Source organism: Carcharodon carcharias, chromosome 24, assembly GCF_017639515.1.
Source record: "Carcharodon carcharias isolate sCarCar2 chromosome 24, sCarCar2.pri, whole genome shotgun sequence".
In the NCBI taxonomy this organism is placed as follows: domain Eukaryota; kingdom Metazoa; phylum Chordata; class Chondrichthyes; order Lamniformes; family Lamnidae; genus Carcharodon; species Carcharodon carcharias.
The window spans coordinates 16,833,086-16,859,365 of record NC_054490.1 but is presented as its reverse complement, the minus strand read 5'-3'; the positions used below and the strand labels follow the sequence as shown (position 1 = coordinate 16,859,365).

Below are 26,280 nucleotides of genomic sequence, written 5' to 3'. Positions count from 1 at the left end.
CGTTCCCCCTGCCTGTCCCGCCCCACACACGGTATCAGCGCGATCCCCCACCCCTCCACTGTATCACCGCCTTCCCCTTCCGCTCCACACATTTATCAGCGCCTTGCCCTCCCCCACCCACCCCACACACTATTAGCTACTTCCCCCACCCGCCCCACACACTGCATTAGCGCCTTGCCCTCCCCCTCCACATACTGTATCAGTGCCTTGCCCTCCCCCTCCACATACTGTATCAGTGCTGTCCCCTCCCCCTCCACACACTGTATCAGTGCCTTCCCTCTCCCCCTCCTGCCCCACACACTGTATCTGCGCCTTCCCCCTCCCCTCCACACACTGTATCCACGCCTTCCCCCTCCCCTCCACACACTGTATCAGCACCATCCCCCTAACCCTCCCGCCCGTCATACGGTATCAGCGCTTTCCCCCTCCCCCTCCACACACTGTATCAGTGCCTTGCCCTCTCCCTCCCGCCCCACATACTGTATCAGCGCCTTCCCCTCCCCATCCACACACTGTATCAGAGCCTTCCCCATCCCCCTCCTGCACCACAAACAGTATCAGCGCCTTCCCCCTCTCCCTCCCGCCCTACATTCTGTATCAGCGCCTTCCCCCTCCAACTCCTGCCCCACGCACTGTATCACTTCCTTCCCCCTCCCTCTCCACACACTGTATCAGCGCATTCGCCCTGCCCTTCCCCTTCCCCTCCACACAATGTATCAGTGCCTTGTCCTCCCCCTCCCACCCCACACACTGTATCAGCGCCTTGCCCTCGCCCTCCACACACTGTATCAGCGCCTTCCTCCTCCTCCTCCCGCCCCACATGCTGTATCAGTGCCTTCCCCCTCCACCTCCTGGCTCACACACTGTATCAGCAACTTCCCTCTCCCCCTCCACACACTGTATCCGCGCCATCCCCCTCCCGCTCCACACACTGTATCAGTGCCTTACCCCTCCCCCTCCCCTCCACACACTGTATCAGCATCATCCCCCTCCCCCTCCCGCCCCACATATTGTATCAGCACCTTCCCTCTCCCCCTCCACACACTGTATCAGTGCCTTCCTCCTCCTCCTCCCACTCCACATGCTGTATCAACGCCTTCACCCACCCCCTCCCACCTCACACACAGTATCAGTGCATTCCGCCTCCACCTCCTGCCCCACACACTGTATCACCGCCTTCCCCTTCCGCCCACACACAGTATCAGTGCCTTCCCCCTCCCCCTCCTGCCCCACACACTGTATCAGTGCCTTCCCCCCCTCCACACATTGTATCAGTGCCTTCCTTCCCTCTCCACATATTGTATCAGTGCCTTCCACCTCCTCCTCCCAAACGACATGCTGTATCAGCGCCTTCCCACTCCCCCTCCCCCTCCCCCGCCACACACTGTATCACCGCCTTCCCCCTCCCCTCCACACACTGTATCACTGCCTTACCCCTCCCCCTCCCCTCCACACACTGTATTAGCGCCTATCCCCTCCCCTCCACACACTGTATCAACACCTTGCCCTCCCCCTCCCGCCCCACACACTGTATCAGCGCCTTCCCCTTCCCCCTCCACACACTGTATCCGCGCCTTCCTCCTCCCGCTCCACACACTGTATCAGCGCCTTCCCCTTCCCCCTCCACACACTGTATCAGCGCCTTCCCCTTCCCCCTCCACACACTGTATCCGCGCCTTCCCCCTCCCGCTCCACACACTGTATCAGCATCTTCCCTCCCCTCCTCCACACACTGTATCAGCGCCTTCCCCTTCCCCCTCCACACACTGTATCCGCGCCTTCCCCCTCCCGCTCCACACACTGTATCAGCATCTTCCCTCCCCTCCTCCACACACTGTATCAGCGCCTTCCCCCACCTGCCCCACACACTGTATCAGCGCCTTCCCCCTCCCGCTCCACACACTGTATCAGCATCTTCCCTCCCCTCCTCCACACACTGTATCAGCGCCTTCCTCCACCTGCCCCACACACTGTATCAGCGCCTTCCCCCTCCCGCTCCACACACTGTATCAGCACCTTCCCACTCCCGCTCCCACCTCACACACAGTATCAGTGCCTTCCCTCTCCACCTCCTGCTCCACACACTGAATCAGTGCTTTCACCCTCTACCTCCTGGCCCACACACTGTATCAGCGCCTTCCCCCTCCCCCTCCACACACTGTATCAGCCCCTTCCCCCTCCCCCTCCCGCCCCACATACTGTATCAGCGCCTTCCCCCTCCACCTCCTGGCCCACACACTGTATCAGCACCTTCCCCCTCCCCCTCCACACACTGTATCCGTGCCTTTTCCCTCCCGCTCCACACACTGTATCAGCATCATCCCCCTCCCCCTCCCGCCTCACATACTGTATCAGCACCTTCCCTCTACTCCTCCACACACTGGATCAGCGCCTTCCATCTCCCCCTCCACACACTGTATCCGCGCCTTCCCCCTCCCGCTCCACACACTATATCAGCGCCTTCCATCTCCCCCTCCACACACTGTATCAGTGCCTATCCCTCCCCCTCCACACACTGTATCAGCGCCTTCCCCCTCCGCTTCCCGCCCCACACACTGTATCAGCACCTTCCCCCTCCTGCCCCAGATACTGCATCAGCGCCTTCCCCCTCCCCCTCATGCCCCACACACTGTATCAGCGCCTTCCCCCTCCGCTTCAGGCCCCACACACTGTATCAGCGCCTTCCTCCTGCACCTCCTGGCCCACACACTGTATCAGCACCTTCCCCCTCCCCCTCCACACACTGTATCAACCCCTTCCCCCTCCCCCTCCACACACTGTATCCCCGCTTTCCCCCTCCCGCTCCACACACTGTATCAGCATCATTCCCTCTCCACCTCCCGCCCCACACACTGTATCAGCGCCTTCCCCCACCCGCCCCATACACTGTATCAGCGCCTACCCCCTCCGCTTCCTGCCCCACACACTGTATCTGCGCCTTCCCCCTGCCCCTCCCACCCCACACACAGTATCAGTGCCTTCCCTCTCCCGCCCCAGGTACTGTATCAGCGCATTCCCCCTCCCGGCCCACACACTGTATCAGCACCATCCCCCTCCCCCTCCACACTGTATCAGCGCCTCCCCTCTCCCCCTCCCCTCCCTCCCCTCCACACACTATCAGCGCCTTCCCCCTCCCAGCCCACACACTGTATCAGCACCTTCCCCCTCCCCCTCCACACTGTATCAGCGCCTCCCCTCTCCCCCCCACCACACACTCTATCAGCGTCTTCCCCCTCCCAGCCCACACACTGTATCAGCACCTTCCCCCTCCCCCTCCACACTGTATCAGCGCCTCCCCTCTCCCCCTCGCCTCCACACACTGTAGCAGCACCTTCCCCTGCCCCACATAATGTGTCAGTGCCTTCCCCCACTCCCCTCCACACAATGTATCAGCACCTTCCCTCTCCCCCTCCCATCCCACACGCTGCATCAGTGCCTTCCACCTTACCCCTCCCCCTCCACACACTGTATCAGTGCCTTCCCCCACCCCGTCCCACCCCACATGCTGTATCAGCACCTTCACCTTCCCCCTCCCGCTCCACCTACTGTATCAGCGCCTTCCCCCTCCTGCCCCACACACTGTATAAGCGCCTTCGCCCTCCCCCTCCCGCCCCACACACTGTATCAGCGCCTTCCCTCTACCCCTCCACACACTGTATCAGCGCCTTCCCACTTCCCCGCTGCCTCTACACACTGTATCAGCGCCATCCCCTCCCCCTCCCCTCCACACACTGTATTAGCGCCTGCCCCCTCCCGCCCCACACACTGTATCAGCGCCTTGCCCTCCCCCTCCACACACTGTATCAACGCCCTCCCCACCTGCCCCACACACTGTATCAGTGCCTTCCTCCTCCTCCTCCCGCCCCACATGCTGGATCAGCGCCTTCACCCACCCCCCTCCCACCTCACACACAGTATCAGTGCATTCCCCCTCCACCTCCTACCCCACACCCTGTATCAGTGCCTTCCCCCTCCGCTTCCTGCCCCACAGGCTGTATCAGCACCTTCCCCCTCCCCCTCCCGCCCCACATACAGTATCAGCGCCTTCCCCCTCCCGCCCCACACACTGTATCAGCGCCTTCCCCCTCCCGCCCCACACACTGTATCAGCACCTTCCCCCTCCCCCTCCACACTGTATCAGTGCCTTCCCCCTCCCCCTCCACACACCATATCAGCGCCTACCCCTCCCACTCCCCTCCACACAATGTATCAGCACCTTCCCCCTCCCCCTCCAGACACTATCAGCACCTTACTCCTCTCCCTCCCGCCCCACATGCTGCATCAGTGCCTTCCATCACCCCTCCCCCTTCACACACTGTATCAGCGCATTATCTCACCCCCTCCCCCTCCACACACTGTATCAGCGCCTTCCCCCTTACCCGCCAGCCAACATACTGTATCAGCACCTTCCCCCTCCCCCTCCCCCTCCCGCCCCTTACACTGTATCAACGCCATCCCCCTCCCCTCCCCCTCCACACACTGTATCACCGCCTTCCCCCTCCGCCTGCAAGCACTGTATCAGCGCCTTCCCTCTACCCCTCCACATACTGTATCAGCGCCTTCCCCAACACCCTCCAGCCAACATACTGTAACAGCACCTTCCTCCTCCCCCTCTCGCCCCTTACACTGTATCAGTGCCATCCACCTCCCCCTCCCCTCCACACAGTGTATCAGCGCCTTCCCCCTCCCCATCAAGACACTGTATCAGCGCCTTACCCCTCTCCCTCCCTCCCCACACACTGTATCAGCACCTACGGCCACCACTCCCCCTCCACACACTGTATCAGCACCTTCGCCCTCCCCCTCCACAAACTCTATCGGCGGCATTCCCCTCCCCTTCCCACCCCACACACTATAAGCGCCTTCGCACTCCCCCTCCCGCCCCACACACAGTATCAGTGCCTTCCCCCTCCCGCCCCACACACAGTATCAGTGCCTTCCCCTTCCCGCCCCACACACAGTATCAGTGCCTTCCCCTTCCCGCCCCACACACAGTATCAGCGCCTTCCCCCTCCCGCCCCACACACAGTATCAGCGCCTTCCCCCTCCCGCCCCACACACAGTATCAGCGCCTTCCCCCTCCCGCCCCACATACTGCATCAGCGCCTTCCCCCTCCCCCTCCAGCCAACATACTGTATCAGCACCTTCTGCCACCCCCTCCCACCCCTTACACTGTATCAGCGCCATCACACTCCCCTCCCCCTCCACAAACTGTATCAGCGCCATCACACTCCCCTCCCCCTCCACACACTGCATCACCGTACTTCCCCCACCCCCTCCCCCTCCACACACACTGTATCACCGCCTTCACCCTCCACACTGTATCAGCGCCTTACCCCTCCGCCTCCACACACAGTATCAGACCAACCCTCCCCCTCCTGCCCCAGGTACTGTATCAGCACCTTCCCCCTCCCCCTCCACACTGTATCAGCGCCTCCCCTCTCCCCCTCCCCTCCCTCCCCTCCACACACTATCAGCGCCTTCCACCTCCCCTCCACACACTGTATTAGCGCCTGCCCCCTCCCGCCCCACACACTGTATCAGCGCCTTGCCCTCCCCCTCTACACACTGTATCAGCGCCTTCCCCCTCCCGCTCCCGCCCCACACACTGTATCAGCACCTTCCCCCTCCCCCTCCACACTGTATCAGAGCCTCCCCTCGCCCCCTCCCCTCCCTCCCCTCCACACACTGTATCAGCGCCTTCCCCCTCCCGCTCCCGCCCCACACACTGTATCAGCGCCTTCCTCCTCCTCCTCCCGCCCCGCATGCTGTATCAGCGCCTTCACCCACCCCCTCCCACCTCACATACAGTATCAGTGTATTCCCCCTCCACCTCCTGGCCCACACACTGTATCAGCGCCTTCCATCACCTCCTCCACACACTGTATCAGCATCTTCCCCCTCCCCCTCCCGCCCCACATACAGTATCAGCGCCTTCCCCCTCCCGCCCCACACACTGTATCAGTGCCTTCTCCCTCCCCCTCCACACACCATATCAGCACCTACCCCTCCCACTCCCCTCCACACAATGTATCAGCACCTTCCCACTCCCCCTCCAGACACTATCAGCACTTTACCCCTCTCCCTCCCGCCCCACATGCTGCATCAGTGCCTTCCGTCACCCCTCCCCCTTCACACACAGTATCAGCGCATTATCTCACCCCCTCCCCCTCCACACACTGTATCAGCGCCTTCCCCCTCACCCTCCAGCCAAAATACTGTATCAGCACCTTCCCCCTCCCCCTACCCCTCCCGCCCCTTACACTGTATCAACGCCATCCCCCTCCCCTCCCCTCCACACACTGTATCACCACCTTCCCCCTCCGCCTGCAAGCACTGTATCAGCGCCTTCCCTCTACCCCTCCACATACTGTATCAGCGCCTTCCCCAACACCCTCCAGCCAACATACTGTAACAGCACCTTCCTCCTCCCCCTCTCGCCCCTTACACTGTATCAGTGCCATCCCCCTCCCCCAGCCCCTCCACACAAGGTATCAGTGCCTTCCACCTCCCCCTCCACACACCGTATCAGCGCCTTCCCCCTCCCCCTCCACACACTGTATCAGTGCCTACCCCTCCCCCTCCCCTCCACACAGTGTATCAGCGCCTTCCCCCTCCCCATCAAGACATGTATCAGCGCCTTACCCCTCTCCCTCCTGCCCCACACACTGTATCAGCACCTACGGCCACCCCTCCCCCTCCACACACTGTATCAGCGCCTTCGCCCTCCCCCTCCACAAACTCTATCAGCAGCATTCCCCTCCCCCTCCCACCCCACACACAGTATCAGCGCCTTCCCCCTCCCGCCCCACACACAGTATCAGCGCCTTCCCCCTCCCGCTCCACATACTGTATCAGCGCTTTCTCTCTCCCCGTCCACATACTGCATCAGCGCCTTCCCCCTCCCCCTCCAGCCAACATACTGTATCAGCACCTTCTGGCACCCCCTCCCGCCCCTTACACTGTATCAGCGCCATCACACTCCCCTCCCCCTCCACAAACTGTATCACCGTACTTCCCCCACCCCCTCCCCCTCCACACACTGTATCACCGCTTTCACCCTCCACACACTGTATCAGCGCCTTACCCCTCCGCCTCCACACATTGTATCAGCACCTTCCCTTTCACCCTCCACACACTGTATCAGCGCCAACCCCTCCCCCTCCCGCCCCACAGACTGTATCAGCGCCTTCCCTCTCCTCCTCCACACACCATATCAGTGCCTTCCCCCTCCCCTCCACACTCTGTATCTGCGCCTTCGCCCTCCCCCTCCACACACTATAGCAGCACCATTGACGTCCCCCTCCCGCCCCACATTATGTATCAGCGCCTTCCCCCTCCCCCTCCACACACAGTATCAGCACCCTCCCCCTCCTCCTGCCACCCCACACGCTGTATCAGCGCCTTCCCCCTCCCCTCCACAGACCGTATCAGCGCCTTCCCCCTCCCCTCCACAGACCGTATCAGCGCCTACCCCTCCCCCTCCCTTGCACACACTTTATCATCGCCTTACCCCTCTCCCTCCTGCCCCACACACTGTATCAGCATCTACCCCTCCCCTCCCCCTCCACACACTGTATCAGCGGCATTCCCCTGCCTCTCCCACCCCACACACTGTATCAGTGCCTACCCCTCCCCTCCCCCTCCACACACTGTATTAGCGCCTTCCCCCACCCCCTCCACACACTGTATCAGTGCCTGCCACTCATCATCAAGACACTGTATCAGCTCCTTACCCCTCTCCCTCCCGCCCCACACACTGTATCAGTGCCTACCCCTCCCTACCCCCTCCACAAACTGTATCAGCACCTTCCCCCTCCTCCTCCCCCTCCACAAACTGTATTAGCGCCTTCCCCCTCCCCCTCCACACACTGTATCAGCCCGTTCCCCCTCCACCTCCCCTCCACACACTGTATTAGCGCCTTCCCCCACCCCCTCCACAAACTGTATCAGCGCCTTCCCCCTCCTCCTCCAACTCCACACACTGTATCCGTGCCTTCCCCCTCCTGCCTCACACACTCTATCAGCATCTTCCGCCTCCTCCTCCCACCCCACATGTTGTATCAGCGCCTACACCCACACCCTCCTGCCTCACACACAGTATCAATGCCTTCCCCTTCCCCCTCCAGCCCCACATACTGTATCAGCACCTTCCCTCTCCCCCTCCACACACTGTATCAGCACCTTCCCTCTCACCCTCCACACACTGTATCAGCACCTTCCCTCTCCCCCTCCACATACTGCACCAGCGCCTTCCCTCTCCCATTCCACACACTTTATCAGCGCCTTCCCCCTTCCCCTCCAGCCAACACACTGTATCAGCGCCTTCCTCCTTCCCCTCCAGCCCCATATACTGTATCAGCACATTCCCTCTCACCCTCCACACACTGTATCAGCGCCAACACCACCCCTCCACATACTGTATCAGCACCTTCCCCAACACTGTCCAGCCAACATGCTGTATCAGCACCTTCCCCCTCCCCCTCCACACACCGTATCAGCGCCGGCCCCCTCCGCCGTCCGCCCCGTAACTGTATCAGCCCCTTCCCCCTATCCCTCGACCCACTGTATCAGTGCCTTCCACCTCCCCCTCCACACATCGTAGCAGCGCCTACCACTCACCATCAAGACACTGTATCAGCGCCTTACCCCTCTCCTTCCCACCCCACACACGGTATCAGAGCCTTCCGCCACCCCTCCCCCTCCACACACTATCAGCGCCTTCCCCTCACCTCCACACACTGTATCAGCACCATCCCCCTCCCCCTCCTGCCCCACACACTGTATCAGCGCCTTCTTCCTCCTCCTCCCACCCCACATGCTGTATCAGCACCTTCCCCCTCCCCCTCCACACACAGTATTAGCCCCTTCCCCCTCCCCCTTCACACACTGTATCAGCGCCTTCCCCCTCACTCTCACACCCCACACACTATATCAGCGCCTTCCCCCTCCACCGTCCGCCCCGCAACTGTATCAGCCCCTTCCCCCTATTCCTTGACACACTGTATCAGCGCCTTCCCCCTCCCCCTCCACACACTGTATCAGCGCCTTCCTCCTCCTCCTCCCACGCCACATGCTGTATCAGCGCCTTCACCCACCCCCTCCCACCTCACACACAATATAAGTGCATTCCCCCTCCACCTCCTGCCCCACACACTGTATCAGCACCTTCCCCCTCACTCTCATGCCCCACACACTATATCAGCGCCTTCCCCCTCCGCCGTCCGCCCCGCAACTGTATCAGACCCTTCCCCCTATCCCTCGACACACTGTATCAGCGCCTTACCCCTCTCCTTCCCACCCCACGCACTGTATCAGCGCCTTCCGCCACCCCTTCCCCTTCACACACTATCAGCGCCTTTCCCTCACCTCCACACACTGTATCAGCGCCTGCCCCCTCCCACTCCTGCCCCACACACTGTATCAGCACGTGCCCCCTCCCCTTCCCACCTCACACACAGCATCAGTGCATTCCCCTCCCCCTCCTGCCCCCACACTGTATCAGTGCCTTCCCCCTCCCCCTCCACACCCTGTATCCACGCCTTGCCTCTCACACTCCACATACACTGTATCAGCACCATCCCCCTCCCCCTCCCGCCCCACATACTGTATCAGCGCCATCCCTCTCCTCCTCCACACACTGTATCAGCACCTTCCCTCTCATCCTCCCGCCCGACATTCTGTATCAGCACCATCCCCCTCCCCCTCCCGCCCCACATACTGTATCAGCGCATTCCCGCTCCTCCGCCACACACTGTATCAGCACCTTCCTCCTCCCCCTCCCACCCCTTACACTGTATCAGTGCCATCCCCCTCCCCCAGCTCCTCCACACACGGTATCAACGCCTTCCACCTCCCCCTCCACACATCATATCAGCGCCTTCCCCCTCCCCTCCACACACTGTATCAGTGCCTTCCACCTCCCCCTCCACACACCGTATCAGCGCCTTCCCCCTCCCCCTCCACACACTGTATCAGCGCCTTCCACCTCCCCCTCCACACACTGTATCAGCGCCTACCCCTCCCCATCCCCTCCACACACTGTATCAGCGTCTTCCCCCTCCCCATCAAGACACTGTATCAGCACCTTACCCCTCTCCCTCCCGCCCCACACACTGTATCAGCACCTACGGCCACCCCTCCCCCTCCACACACTGTATCAGCGCCTTCGCCCTCCCCCTCCTCAAACTCTATCAGCGGCATTCCCCTCCCCCTCCCATCCCACACACAGTATCAGTGCCTTCCCCCTCCCACCCCACATACTGTATAAGCGCCTTCGCCCTCCCCCTCCCACCCCACACACTGTATCAGCGCCTTCCCCCGCCCGCCCCACACACAGTATCAGCACCTTCCCTCTCCCCCTCCACACACGGTATCAGCACCTTCCCTCTCCCCCTCCACATACTGCATCAGATCCTTCCCTCTCCCATTCCACACACTGTATCAGCGCCTTCCTCCTTCCCCTCCAGCCCCACATACTGTATCAGCACCTTCCCTCTCCCCCTCCACACATGGTATCAGCGGCTTCCCATTCACCCTCCAGACACTATATCAGCACATTCCCTCTCACCCTCCACACATGTATCAGCGCCTTCCCCCTCCCCATCAAGACACTGTATCAGCGCCTTACCCCTCTCCCTCCCGCCCCACACACTGTATCAGCACCTACGGCCACCCCTCCCCCTCCACACACTGTATCAGCGCCTTCGCCCTCCCCCTCCACAAACTCTATCAGCGGCATTCCCCTCCCCCTCCCATCCCACACACAGTATCAGTGCCTTCCCCCTCCCACCCCACATACTGTATAAGCGCCTTCGCCCTCCCCCTCCCACCCCACACACTGTATCAGCGCCTTCCCCCGCCCGCCCCACACACAGTATCAGCACCTTCCCTCTCCCCCTCCACACACGGTATCAGCACCTTCCCTCTCCCCCTCCACATACTGCATCAGATCCTTCCCTCTCCCATTCCACACACTGTATCAGCGCCTTCCTCCTTCCCCTCCAGCCCCACATACTGTATCAGCACCTTCCCTCTCCCCCTCCACACATGGTATCAGCGGCTTCCCATTCACCCTCCAGACACTATATCAGCACATTCCCTCTCACCCTCCACACACTGTATCAGCGCCAACACCACCCCTCCACATACTGTATCAGCACCTTCCCCAACACTGTCCAGCCAACATACTGTATCAGCACCTTCCCCCTCCCCCTCCACACACCGTATCAGCGCCTTCCCCCTCCCCCTCCGCCTCCACACACTGTGTCAGCGCCGTCCCCCTCCTCCTCCCGCCCCACATGCTGTATCAGCGCCTACACCCACACCCTCCTGCCTCACACATAGTATCAATGCCTTCCCCCTCCCCCTCCTGTCCACACAATGTATCAGCACCATCCCCCACCCCCTCCAGCCCCACATACTGTATCAGCACCTTCCCTCTCCCCCTACACACACTGTATCAGCACCTTCCCTCTCCCCCTCCACACACTGTATCAGCACCTTCCCTCTCGCCCTCCACACACTGTATCAGCACCTTCCCTCTCCCCCTCCACATACTGCATCAGCGCCTTCCCTCTCCCATTCCACACACTGTATCAGCACCATCCCCCTCCCCCTCCGGCCCCACATACTGTATCAGCACCATCCCCCTCCCCCTCCTGCCCCACATACAGTATCAGCACCTTCCCCCTCCCCCTCCCGCCCCACATTCTGTATCAGCACCATCCCCCTCCCCCTCCCGCCCCACATACTGTATTAGCGCATTCCCTCTCCCCCCCCACACACTGTATCAGCGCCTTCCCTCGCCTCCTCCACACACTGTATCAGCATCATTCCCCCTCCCCCTTCCGCCCACACACTGTATCAGTGTCTTCCCTCTCCCCCACATACCCCACACACTGTATCAGCTCCTTCCCCCTCCCACCCCACATACTATATCAGCGCCTTCCCTCTTCCTCTCCACATACTGTATCAGCGCCTTCCCCCTCCCCCTCCAGCCAACATACTGTATCAGCACCATCTCCCTCCCCCTCCCGCCTCTTACACCGTATCAACGCCATCCCCCTCCCCTCCCCATCCACAAACTGTATCACCGCGTTCCCCTTCCGCCTGCAAGCACTGTATCAGCGCCTTCCCTCCACCCCTCCACATACTGTATCAGCGCCTTCCCCAACACCCTCCAGCCAACAAACTGTATCAGCACCTTCCTCCTCCCCCTCTCGCCCCTTACACTGTATCAGTGCCATTCCCCTCCCCCAGCGCCTCCACACACGGTATCAGCGCCTTCCACCTCCCCCTCCACACATCATATCAGCGCCTTCCCCCTCCCCTCCACACACTGTATCAGTGCCTTCCACCTCCCCCTCCACACACCGTATCAGCGCCTTCCCCCTCCCGCCCCACACACTGTATCAGCGCCTTCGCCCTCCCCCTCCACACACTGTATCAGCACCTTCGCCCTCCCCCTCCACAAACTCTATCAGCGGCATTCCCCTCCCCCTCCCACCCCACACACTGTATAAGCGCCTTCGCCCTCCCCCTCCCGCCCCACACACAGTATCAGCGCCTTCCCCCTCCCGCCCCTTACACTGTATCAGCGCCATCACACTCCCCTCCCCCTCCACACACTGTATCACCGTACTTCCCCCACCCCTTCCCCCTCCACACACTGTATCACCGCCTTCACCCTCCACACTGTATCAGCGCCTTACCCCTCCCCCTCCCGGCCCACATACTGTATCAGTACCTTCTCTCTCCTCCTCCACACACCATATCAGTGCCTTCCCCCTCCCCTCCACACTCTGTATCAACGCCTTCGCCCTCCCCCTCCACATACTGTATCAGAGCCTTCTCCCTCCCCTCGACACACTGTATCTGCGCCTTCGCCCTCCCCCTCCACACACTGTAGCAGCACCATTCACGACCCCCTCCCGCCCTACATAATGTATCAGCGCCTTCCCCCTCCTCCTCCCACCCCACACGCTGTATCGGCGCCTTCCCCCTCTCCTCCACAGACTGTATCAGCGTCTTCCCCCTCCCCCTGCACACACACCGTATCAGCGTCTACCCCTCCCCCTCCCCTGCACACACTGTATCATCGCCTTACCCCTCTCCCTCGAGCCCCACACACTGTATCAGCACCTACACCTCCCCACCTCCACACACTGTATCAGCGGCATTCCCCTGCCTCTCCCACCCCACACACTGTATCAGCGCCTACCCCTCCCCTCCCCCTCCACACACTGTATTAGCGCCTTCCCCCACCCCCTCCACACACTGTATCAGCGCCTTCCCCCTCCCCCTCCGCCCCCACACACTGTATCTGTGCCTTCCCCCTCCCCCTCCTGCCTCACACACTCTATCAGCATCTTCCCCCTCCTCCTCCCACCCCACATGCTGTATCAGCGCCTACACCCACACCCTCCTGCCTCACACACAGTATCAATGCCTTCACCCTCCCCCTCCCGTCCACACAATGTATCAGCACCATCCCCCACCCCCTCCAGCCCCACATACTGTATCAGTACCTTCCCTCTCCCCCTCCAGCCCCACACATTGTATCAGCACCTTCCCGCTCCCCCTCCACACACTGTATCAGCACCTTCCCTCTCCCCCTCCACATACTGCATCAGCGCCTTCCCTCTCCCATTCCACACACTGTATCAGTGCCTTCCCCCTTCCCCTCCCGCCCCACATACTGTATCAGCACCTTCCCTCTCCCCCTCCACACACGGTATCAGCGCCTTCCCTCTCACCCTCCAGACACTGTATCCGCACCTTCCCTCTCCCCCTCCACACACTTTAACAGTGCCTTCCTCCTTCCCCTCCCGCCCCACACACTGTATCAGCACCTTCCCTCTCACCATCCAGACACTGTATCAGCACCTTCCCTCTCACCCTCCACACACTGTATCAGCACCAACACCACCCCTCCACCTACTGTATCAGCACCTTCCCCAACACTGTCCAGCCAACATACTGTATCAGCACCTTCCCCCTCCCCCTCCACACACTGTATCAGCGCCTTCCCCCTCCCTCTCCACACACTGTATCAGCGCCTACCCCATCCCCCTCCACACATCTTAGCAGCGCCTTCCCCTCACCTCCACACACTGTATCAGCACCATCCCCCTCCCGCTCCCGCCCCACATACTGTATCAGCGCCTCCGCCCTCCCCCTCCCGCCCCACACACTGTATCAGCACCATCCTACTCCCCCTCCCGCCCCACATACTGTATCAGCACCATCCCCCTCCCCCTCCCACCCCACATACTGTATCAGCACCTTCCCCCTCCCCCTCCCGCCCCACATTCTGTATCAGCACCATCCCCCTCCCCCTCCCACCCCACATACTGTATCAGCGCATTCCCTCTCCCCCTCCACACACTGTATCAGCAACATCCCCCTCCCCCTCCACACACTGTATCAGCGCCTTCCCCCTCCCCCTTCCGCCCACACACTGTATCAGTGCCTTCCCCCTCCCCCACATACCCCACACACTGTATCAGCGCCTTCCCCCTCCCACCCCACATACTATATCAGCACCTTCCCTCTTCCTCTCCACATACTGTATCAGCGCCTTCCCCCTCCACTTCCAGCCAACATACTGTATCAGCACCTTCCCCCTCCCCCTCCCGCCCCTTACACCGTATCAACGCCATCCCCCTCCCCTCCCCCTTCACACAATGTATCACCGCGTTCCCCTTCCGCCTGCAAGCACTGTATCAGCGCCTTCTCTCTACCCCTCCACATACTGTATCAGCGCCTTCCCCAACACCCTCCAGCCAACATACTGTGTCAGCACCTTCCTCCTCCCCCTCTCGCCCCTTACACTGTATCAGTGCCATTCCCCTCCCCCAGCCTCTCCACACACGGTATCAGCGCCTTCCACCTCCCCCTCCACACATCATATCAGCGCCTTCCCCCTCCCCTCCACACACTGTATCAATGTCTTCCACCTCCCCTTCCACACACCGTATCAGCGCCTTCCCCCTCCCCCTCCCCTCCACACACTGTATCAATGCCTTCCACCTCCCCCTCCACACACCGTATCAGCACCTTCCCCCACCCCCTCCACACACTGTATCAGCGCCTTCCACCTCCCCTTCCAGACACTGTATCAGCGCCTACCCCTCCCCCTCCCACCCCACACACTGTATCAGCACCTACGGCCACCCCTCCGCCTCCACACACTGTATCAGCGCCTTCGCCCTCCCCCTCCACAAACTCTATCAGCGGCATTCCCCTCCCCCTCCCACCCAACACACTGTATCAGCACCTACGGCCACCCCTCCGCCTCCACACACTGTATCAGCGCCTTCGCCCTCCCCCTCCACAAACTCTATCAGCGGCATTCCCCTCCCCCTCCCACCCAACACACTGTATCAGTGCCTTCCCCCTCCCGCCCCACATACTGTATCAGCGCTTTCTCTCTCCCCGTCCACATACTGCATCAGCGCCTTCCCCCTCCCCCTCCAGCCAACATACCGTATCAGCACCTTCCGCCACCCCCTCCCACCCCTTACACTGTATCAGCGCCATCAGACTCCCCTCCCCCTCCACACACTGTATCACTGTACTTCCCCCACCCCCTCCCTCTCCACACACTGTATCACCGCCTTCACCCTCCACACACTGTATCAGCGCCTTACCCCTCCGCCTCCACACACTGTATCAGCACCTTCCCTCTCACCCTCCAGACACTGTATCAGAGCCAACCCCTCCTCCTCCCGCCCCACATACTGTATCAGCGCCTTCTCTCTCCTCCTCCACACACCATATCAGTGCCTTCCCCCTTCCCTCCACACTCTGTATCAACAACTTCCCCCTCCCCCTCCACATACTGTATCAGAGCCTTCACCCTCCACACACAGTATCAGCGCCTTACCCCTCCCGTCCCACACACAGTATCAGCGTCTTCCCCCTCCTGTCCCACATACTGTATCAGCGCCTTCTCTCTCCCCGTCCACATACTGCATCAGCGCCTTCCCCCGCCCCCTCCAGCCAACATACTGTATCAGCACCTTCTGCCACTCCCTCCCGCCCCTTACACTGTATCAGCGCCATCACACTCCCCTCCCCCTCCACACACTGTATCACCGCCTTCACCCTCCACACTGTATCAGCGCCTTACCCCTCCCCCTCCCGGCCCACATACTGTATCAGTACCTTCTCTCTCCTCCTCCACACACCATATCAGTGCCTTCCCCCTCCCCTCCACACTCTGTATCAACGCCTTCGCCCTCCCCCTCCACATACTGTATCAGCTCCTTACACCTCCGCCTCCACACACTGTATCAGCACCTTCCCTCTCACCCTCCACACACTGTATCAGAGCCAACCCCTCCCCCTCCCGCCCCACAAACTGTATCAGCGCCTTCTGTCTCCTCCTCCACACACCATATCAATGCCTTCCCCCTACCCCTCCACATACTGTATCAGAGCCTTCCCCCTCCCCTCGACACACTGTATCTGCGCCTTCGCCCTCCCCCTCCACACACTGTATCATCGCCTTACCCCTCTCCCTCCCACCCCACACACTGTATCAGCACCTACACCTCCCCTCCCCCTCCACACACTGTATCAGCGCCTACCACTCCCTTCCCCCTCCACACACTGTATCAGCACCTACACCTCCCCTCCCCCTCCACACACTGTATCAGCGCCTACCCCTCCCCTCCCACTCCACACACTGTATCAGCGCCTTACCCCTCTCCCTTCCACCCCACAAACTGTATCAGTGCCTACCCCTTCCCACCCCCTCCACAAACTGTATCAGCGCCTTCCCCCTCCCCCTCCACAAACTGTATCAGCACCTTTCCCCCCGCCTCCCCCTCCACACACTGTATTAGCGCCTTCCCCCTCCCGCTCCACGCACTGTATCAGCGCCTTCCTCCTCCACCTCCCCTCCACACACTGTATTAGCGCCTTCCCCCTCCCCCTCCACACACTGTATCAGCACCTTCCCCCTCCGCCTCCACCTCCACACACTGTATTAGCGCCTTCCCCCTCCCCCTCCACACACTGTATCAGCACCTTCCCCCTCCACCTCCCCCTCCACACACTGTATTAGCGCCTTCCCCCACCCCCTCCACACACTGTATCCATGCCCTCCCCCTCCTGCCTCACACACTCTATCAGCATCTTCCCCCTCCTCCTCCCACCCCACATGCTGTATCAGCGCCTACACCCACACCCTCCTGCCTCACACACAGTATCAATGCCTTCACCCTCCCCCTCCAGCCCCACATACTGTATCAGCACCATCCCCCACCCCCTCCAGCCCCACATACTGTATCAGCACCTTCCCCCTCCCCCATCTCCACACTGTATCAGCACCTTCCCTCTCACCCTCCACACACAGTATCAGCGCCAATCCATCCCCCTCCCCTCCACACACAGTATCAGTGCCTTCCACCTCCCTCTCCACACACTGTATCAGCGCCTTCCCCCTCCCCCTTCACACACTGTATCAGCGCCTACCCCCTCCCCCTCCACACATCGTAGCAGCGCCTACCACTCATCATCAAGACACTTTATCAACGCCTTACCCCTCTCCTTGCTACCCCACACACTGTATCAGCGCCTTCCGCCACCCCTCCCCCTCCACACACTATCAGTGCCTTCCCCTCACCTCCACACACTGTATCAGCGCCTGCCCCCTCCCCCTCCTGCCCCACACACTGTATCAGCGCCTTCCTCCTCCCCCTCCCACCCCACATGCTGTATCAGCGCCTTCACCCACCCCCTCCCACCTCACGCACAGTATCACTGCATTCCCCCTCCACCTCCTGCCCCACACACTGTATCAGCACCTTCCCCCTCCCCCTCCACACCCTGTATCCACGCCTTGCCCCTCACACTCCACATACACTGTATCAGCACCATCCCCTCCCCCTCCCGCCCCACATACTGCATCAGCGCCATCCCTCTCCACCGCCACACACTGTATCAGCACCTTCCCTCTCATCCTCCCACCCGATATTCTGTATCAGCACCATCCCCCTCCCCCTCCCGCCCCACACACTGTATCAGTGCCTTCCAGCTCGCCCTGCACCCACTGTATCAGCGCCATCCCCCTCCCCCTCCCTCCCCACACACTGTATCAGCACCTTCCGCCTCCCGCTCCTGCCCCTTACACTGTATCAGCGCCTTCCTCCTTCCCCTCCAGCCCCACACACTGTATCAGCACCTTCCCTCTCCCCCTCCACATACTGTATCAGCGCCTTCTTCCTTCCCCTCCAGCCCCACATACTGTATCAGCGGCTTCCCACTCCCCATCCACACACTGTATCAGCGCCTTCCTCCTTCCCCTCCCGCCCCACACACTGTATCAGCACCTTCCCTCTCACCCTCCAGACACTGTATCAGCACCTTCCCTCTCACCCTCCACACACTGTATCAGCGCCAACACCACCCCTCCACATACTGTATCAGCACCTTCCCCAACACTGTCCAGCCAACATACTGTATCAGCACCTTCCCCCTACCCCCTCCACACACCGTATCAGCGCCTTCCCCCTCCCCCTCCACACACAGTATCAGCGCCAAGCCATTCCCCTCCCCTCCACACACTGTATCAGTGCCTTCCACCTCCCTCTCCACACACTGTATCAGTGCCTTCCCCCTCCCTCTCCACACACTGCATCAGCGCCTTACCCCTCTCTTTCCCACCCCACACACTGTATCAGCGCCTTCCGCCACCCCTCCCCCTCCACACACTATCAGCGCCTTCCCCTCACCTCCACACACTGTATCAGCTCCTGCCCCCTCCCCCTCCTGCCCCACACACTATATCAGTGCCTTCGCCCTCCTCCTCCCGCCCCACACACTGTATCAGCGCCTTCGCCCTCCTCCTCCTGCCCCACACACTGTATCAGCGCCTTCCTCCTCCTCCCACCCCACATGCTGTATCAGCACCTTCCACCTCCCCCTCCACACACAGTATCAGCCCCTTCCCCCTCCCCCTCCACACACTGTATCAGCGCCTTCCCCCTCCCACTCCACACACTGTATCAGCGCCTCCCCCTCACCCTCACACCCCACACACTATATCAGCCCCTTCCCCCTCCCCCTCCACACACTGTATCAGCCCCTTCCCCCTCCCACTCCACACACTGTATCAGCACCTTCCCCCTCCCCCTCCACACACTGTATCAGCCCCTTCCCCCTCCCCCTTGACACACTGTATCAGCGCCTTCCCCCTCCCCCTCCACACACTGTATCAGCGCCTTCCCCCTTCCCCTCCAGCCAACATACTGTATCAGCACCTTCCGCCTCCCGCTCCTGCCCCTTACGCTGTATCAGCGCCTTCCCCCTTCCCCTCCAGCCAACATACTGTATCAGCACCTTCCGCCTCCCACTCCTGCCCCTTACACTGTATCAGCGCCTTCCTCCTTCCTCTCCAGCCCCACACACTGTATCAGCACCTTCCCTCTCACCCTCCAGACACTGTATCAGCGCCAACACCACCCCTCCACATACTGTATCAGCACCTTCCCCAACACTGTCCAGCCAACATACTGTATCAGCACCTTCCCCCTTGCCCCTCCACACACTGTATCAGCGCCTTCCGCCTCCCCCTCCACACACAGTATCAGCGCCAACCCATCCCCCTCCCCTCCACACACTGTATCAGCGCCTACCACTCACCATCAAGACACTGTATCAGCGCCTTACCCCTCTCTTTCCCACCCCACACACTGTATCAGCGCCTTCCGCCACCCCTCCCCCTCCACACACTATCAGCGCCTTCCCCTCACCTCCACACACTGTATCAGCTCCTGCCCCCTCCCCCTCCTGCCCCACACACTGTATCAGTGCCTTCGCCCTCCTCCTCCCGCCCCACACACTGTATCAGCGCCTTCGCCCTCCTCCTCCTGCCCCACACACTGTATCAGCGCCTTCCTCCTCCTCCCACCCCACATGCTGTATCAGCACCTTCCACCTCCCCCTCCACACACAGTATCAGCCCCTTCCCCCTCCCCCTCCACACACTGTATCAGCGCCTTCCCCCTCCCACTCCACACACTGTATCAGCGCCTCCCCCTCACCCTCACACCCCACACACTATATCAGCGCCTTGCCCCTCCCCCTCCACACACTGTATCAGCCCCTTCCCCCTCCCCCTCCACACACTGTATCAGCCCCTTCCCCCTCCCCCTCCACACTCTGTATCAGCCCCTTCCCCCTCCCCCTCCACACACTGTATCAGCCCCTTCCCCCTCCCCCTTGACACACTGTATCAGCGCCTTCCCCCTCCCCCTCCACACACTGTATCAGCGCCTTCCCCCTTCCCCTCCAGCCAACATACTGTATCAGCACCTTCCGCCTCCCGCTCCTGCCCCTTACGCTGTATCAGCGCCTTCCCCCTTCCCCTCCAGCCAACATACTGTATCAGCACCTTCCGCCTCCCGCTCCTGCCCCTTACACTGTATCAGCGCCTTCCTCCTTCCCCTCCAGCCCCACATACTGTATCAGCATCTTCCCTCTCCCCCTCCACACACTGTATCAGCGGCTTCCCTCTCACACTCCACACACGGTACCAGCGCCTTCCCTCTCATCCTCCAGACACTGTATCAGCACCTTCCCTCTCACCCTCCACATACTGTATCAGCGCCAACACCACCCCTCCACATACTGTATCAGCACCTTCCCCAACGCTGTCCAGCCAACATGCTGTATCAGCACCTTCCCCCTCCCCCTCCACACACTGTATCAGCGCCTACCACTCATCATCAAGACAATGTATCAGCGCCTTACCTCTCTCCTTCCCACCCCACACACTGTATCAGCGCCTTCCGCCACCCCTCCCCCTCCACACACTATCAGCGCCTTCCCCTCACCTCCACACACTGTATCAGCTCCTTCCCCCTCCCCCTCCACACACTGTATCAGCGCGTTCCCCCTCCCCCTCCACACACTGTATCAGCTCCTACCACTCATCATCAAGACACTGTATCAACGCCTTACCCCTCTCCTTCCCACCCCACACATTGTATCAGTGCCTTCCGCCACCCCTTCCCCTCCACACACTATCAGCGCCTTCCCCTCACCTCCACACACTATCAGCGTCTTCCCCTCACCTCCACACACTATCAGCGCCTTCCCCTCATCTCCACACACTGTATCAGCGCCTTCCCCCTCCTCCTCCCGCCCCACACACTGTATCAGTGCCTTCACTCACCCCCTCCCACCTCACACACAGTATCAGTGCATTCCCCCTCCACCTCCTGCCCCACACACTGTATCAGCGCCTTCACCCTCCCCCTCCACACCCTGTATCCACGCCTTGCCCCTCACACTCCACATACACTGTATCAGGGCCATCCCCCTCCCCTTCCCCCTCCTGCCCCACACACTGTATCAGCGCCTTCACCCTCCTCCTCCCGCCCCACACACTGTATCAGCGCCTTCCCCCTCCCCCTCCCACCCCACATGCTGTATCAGCACCTTCCACCTCCCCCTCCACACACAGTATCAGCCCCTTCCCCCTCCCCCTCCACACACTGTATCAGCCCCTTCCCCCTCCCCCTTGACACACTGTATCAGCACCTTCCCCCTCCCCCTCCACACACTGTATCAGCGCCTTCCCCCTCCCCCTTGACACACTGTATCAGCGCCTTCCCCCTTCCCCTCCAGCCAACATACTGTATCAGCACCTTCCCTCTCACCCTCCACACACTGTATCAGCGCCAACACCACCCCTCCACATACTGTATCAGCACCTTCCCCGTCCCCCTCCACACACTGTATCAGCGCCTTCCCCCTCCCCCTCCACACACAGTATCAGCGCCAACCCATCCCCCTCCCCTCCACACACTGTATCAGTGCCTTCCACCTCCCTCTTCACACACTGCATCAGCGCCTTCCCCCTCCCCCTCCACACATCGTAGCAGCGCCTACCACTCATCATCAAGACACTGTATCAGCGCCTTACCCCTCTCCTTCCCACCCCACACACTGTATCAGTGCCTTCCGCCACCCCTTCCCCTCCACACACTATCAGCGCCTTCCCCTCACCTCCACACACTATCAGCGTCTTCCCCTCACCTCCACACACTATCAGCGCCTTCCCCTCATCTCCACACACTGTATCAGCGCCTTCCCCCTCCTCCTCCCGCCCCACACACTGTATCAGTGCCTTCACTCACCCCCTCCCACCTCACACACAGTATCAGTGCATTCCCCCTCCACCTCCTGCCCCACACACTGTATCAGCGCCTTCACCCTCCCCCTCCACACCCTGTATCCACGCCTTGCCCCTCACACTCCACATTCACTGTATCAGGGCCATCCCCCTCCCCCTCCACACACTGTATCAGCGCCTTCCCCATCCCCCTTGACACACTGTATCAGCGCCTTCCCCCTCCCCTCCACACACTGTATCAGCGCCTTTCCTCTCCCATTCCACACACTGTATCAGCGCCTTCCCCCTTCCCCTCCAGCCAACATACTGTATCAGCACCTTCCCTCTCCCCCTCCACACACTGTATCAGCGGCTTCCCTCTCACCCTCCACACATGGTATCAGCGTCTTCCCTCTCACCCTCCAGACACTGTATCAGCACCTTCCCTCTCACCCTCCACACACTGTATCAGTACCAACACCACCGCTCCACATACTGTATCAGCACCTTCCCCAACACTGTCCAGCCAACATGCTGCATCAGCACCTTCCCCCTCCCCCTCCACACACAGTATCAGCGCCAACCCATCCCCCTCCCCTCCACACACTGTATCAGTGCCTTCCACCTCCCTCTCCACACATTGTATCAGCGCCTTCCCCCTTCCCCTCCACACACTGTATCAGCACCTACCACTCATCATCAAGACACTGTATCAGCGCCTTACCCCTCTCCTTCCCACCCCACGCACTGTATCAGTGCCTTCCGCCACCCCTCCCCCTCCACACACTATCAGCGCCTTCCCCTCACCTCCACACACTATCAGCGCCTTCCCCTCATCTCCACACACTGTATCAGCGCCTTCCCCCTCCTTCTCCCGCTCCACACACTGTATCAGTGCCTTCACTCACCCCCTCCCACCTCACACACCATATCAGCGCCTTCCCCCTCCCCCTCCACACCCTGTATCCACGCATTGCCCCTCACACTCCACATACACTGTATCAGCACCATCCCCCTCCCCCTCCCGCCCCACATACTGCATCAGCGCCATCCCTCTCCTCCTCCACACACTGTATCAGCACCTTCCAGCTCGCCCTGCACCCACTGTATCAGCGCCATCCCCCTCCCCATCCCCCTTTCGCCCCACACACTGTATCAGCACATTCCCCCTCCCCCTCCCGCCCCACACACTGTATCAGCACCTTCCCCCTCCCCCTCCCGCCCCACATACTGTATCAGCACCTTCCCCCTCCCCCTCCCGCCCCACACACTGTATCAGCACCTTCCTCCTCCCCCTCCACACACTGTATCACTGCCTTCCTCCTCCCCCTCCACACACTGTATCAGCGCCTTCCCCCTTCCCCTCCACACACTGTATCAGCACCTTCCCCCTCCCCCTCCACACACTGTATCAGTGCCTTCCGTCTCCCCCTCCACACACTGTATCAGCACCTTCACTCTCCCCCTCCACACACTGTATCAGCGCCTTCCCTCTCCCCCTCCACACACTATATCAGCGCCTTCCCTCTCCCTCTCCACACACTGTATCAGCGCCTTCCCCCTTCCCCTCCACACACTGTATCAGCACCTTCCCCCTCCCCCTCCACACACTGTATCAGTGCCTTCCGTCTCCCCCTCCACACACTGTATCAGCACCTTCACTCTCCCCCTCCACACACTGTATCAGCGCCTTCCCTCTCCCCCTCCACACACTATATCAGCGCCTTCCCTCTCCCCCTCCACACACTGTATCAGCGCCTTCCCCCTTCCCCTCCACACACTGTATCAGCACCTTCCCCCTCCCCCTCCACACACTGTATCAGTGCCTTCCATCTCCCCCTCCACACACTGTATCAGCACCTTCACTCTCCCCCTCCACACACTGTATCAGCACCCTCCCCCTCCGCCTACCACCCCACACGCTGTATCAGCGCCTTCCCCCTCCCGCCTCTCAGGACAGCCCTTTCTCAAGCCCATCACACCCCCATCGGGAACACTAAACAGAGTTTAACTCAGTTAACACACTCACTGTGAATGGTAAACAGTTCAACTTAGTTAACACATTCACCATGCACATTAAACCGAGTTTGGGGCTCCATTAACACACTCTCCGTGAATATTGAACAGGGTTTGACTTCGTTAGCACACTCACCATGAACACTAAACAGAGTTTAACTCAGTTAACACCCACTGTGAATGTTAAACAATTGTCTCTATTAACACACTCACTGTGAACATTAAACAGAGTTTGACTCAGTTAACACACACTGTGAATATTAAACAGTTTGTCTCTATTAACACACTCACCGTGAATATTAAACAGAGTTTGACTCCATTAACACACTCACTGGGAATATTAAACAGAGTTTGACTCCGTTCACACTCATTGTGAATATTAAACAGAGGCAGAAGGAAAGTTTAGCAATTCACTCCTGTGTGAGGATAGGACAGGCAGTGAATTAAATGAACTCGAAAATACTCACATATAATCTCACGGTTTCATCTGCCTTGGGTCTGAGGTTCCTTCCGAGTTCAATGCAGCTCTTTAAAGTCTCGATTAGTGTGTTCCTGTGAACTCTCGCTGTTCCCAGCAATGATCGTGCTGCCATCACTTTGCCTGGCTCTTGCCAGCAGTGTTTGCTTATAGCTCTGGGCAGTGAGAACTCTGTGTGTGTGTCTGTGTGTTTATCTGTATGTGTGCGTGTGTCTGCGTGTTTATGTCCCTATGTTTGCGTGTGTGTGCCTATGTGTGTGTGTCTGTGTGTGTCTGTGTGCGTATCTGTCTCTGTGTTTGTGTATGTGTGTCTCTGTGTTTGTGTGTGGGTGCCTATGTGTGTGTCTGTGTGTGTGTGTGTGTGTGTGTGTGTGTGTGTGTGTGTGTGTGTGTGTGTGTAGCTCTCTGTGTCCTTCTGTGTGTCCGTTTATCTGTTTCTCTGTGTGCGTGTGTGCACGGAGTCAGTGAATGAATGGTTGTGGTTGTCTGTGTGTGTGTGTGTGTCTGTGTCTCTGTTTCTGTGTGTGTGTGTGTGTGTGTGTGTCTGTTTCTGTGTGTGTGTGTGTGTGTTTGTGTGTGTGTGTGTGTGCAGGGAGAGAGTGAGAGAGTGGCTGAGCGTTTCTGTGCGTGTGTCTCTGTTTCTCTCTGCCTGTGTGTGAGTGGAAGCACGGAAAGAGTGAGTGAGAGTGGCTGAGCGTGTCTGTGGACATGCAAGTCAGTGAATGAAAGCAGGTTTCCCTTTGCTTTTTTCCCAGCCACAGGATGCATGCTGTGGCGATACTTTGGCTACCATTAATATGCACTCCCCTCGGGCACCCCCACTAATGATATCATCCAGGCAGTCCCAAATCCTGGAGCACGGACCAAAGAAAACTGGATTCCCTTCGACCATCGGCAGGGACAGCAGGACTGAATTGGGATTTTCCCGGGCGCTCTTAAAGCTGGGTGCCAAAGATGCATTCCCGGTGCATTTCGGTAGTGGCGCTAGGGGTAAGGAGCTTCACAGTTATGAAGAGAGGTCGGAGAAGTTGGGACTGTTTTCCCTGGAGGGAAGAATGTTGAGAGGTAGTTCGATCGAAGTGTTCAAAACCCGTGAGGGGTTCTGGACAGGGCAGGCAGTGGGAAACTGCTCCCACCCGGGAAAGGATCGAGGACAAGGCGGCATGGGGTTAAAATACTTGGCCAAAGGGGCAAAAGCGAGGTGAGGAGCAGCGAGTGTTCGGGGTCTGGATTGCTCTGCCTGAGGGTGTGGGTGGGAGGCAGGTTCAACTGAAGCATTCACAATGGAATTCGACTGTACTCCGCAAAGGAGGAATTATGCCGGGTTACAGGAAGAAGGCAGGAGAATGGCATGAAGTGAACTGCTTCTTTGGACACAGCCAGTGCTGACGCAATGCGCTGAATATCCTCCGTCTGAGTTGTGATGAGTCTGCGACTCTGTTAAAAGACAAAGGAAGCCGAGCACTCCTGAGAGAAAAGGCACCCAAAGGGGAGGGAATAGATCACAGATACAAAAACGCACATCAAAGAAACTTCGGTATGGGTTAATAAGGCCAAAAAAATCAAACTAAGCAAAGAGATTCACTTCCAGAGGGTTAGAATAGAGAAGGATTGAAGTTGTGATAAATTCGTACAGAACATTGCTTAGACCACACT

General features: G+C 59.9%; 1 protein-coding gene across 2 annotated transcripts in view; it reads right to left on the bottom strand.

The window, feature by feature from the left end:
- Positions 1-24,856, bottom strand: part of LOC121269407 (ciliary neurotrophic factor-like) — a 56,306-nt gene extending 31,450 nt beyond the window's left edge. Inside the window, exon 1 of one of the 2 annotated variants that reach the window (XM_041174011.1) lies at positions 24,614-24,856. In XM_041174011.1, the coding sequence (XP_041029945.1) occupies positions 24,614-24,739 (126 nt within the window). In that variant the 5' untranslated portion in view covers positions 24,740-24,856. The remainder of the gene's footprint in view (positions 1-24,613) is intronic. The other variant, XM_041174012.1, reaches the window with a different exon arrangement.
- Positions 24,857-26,280: the final 1,424 nt, after the last annotated feature.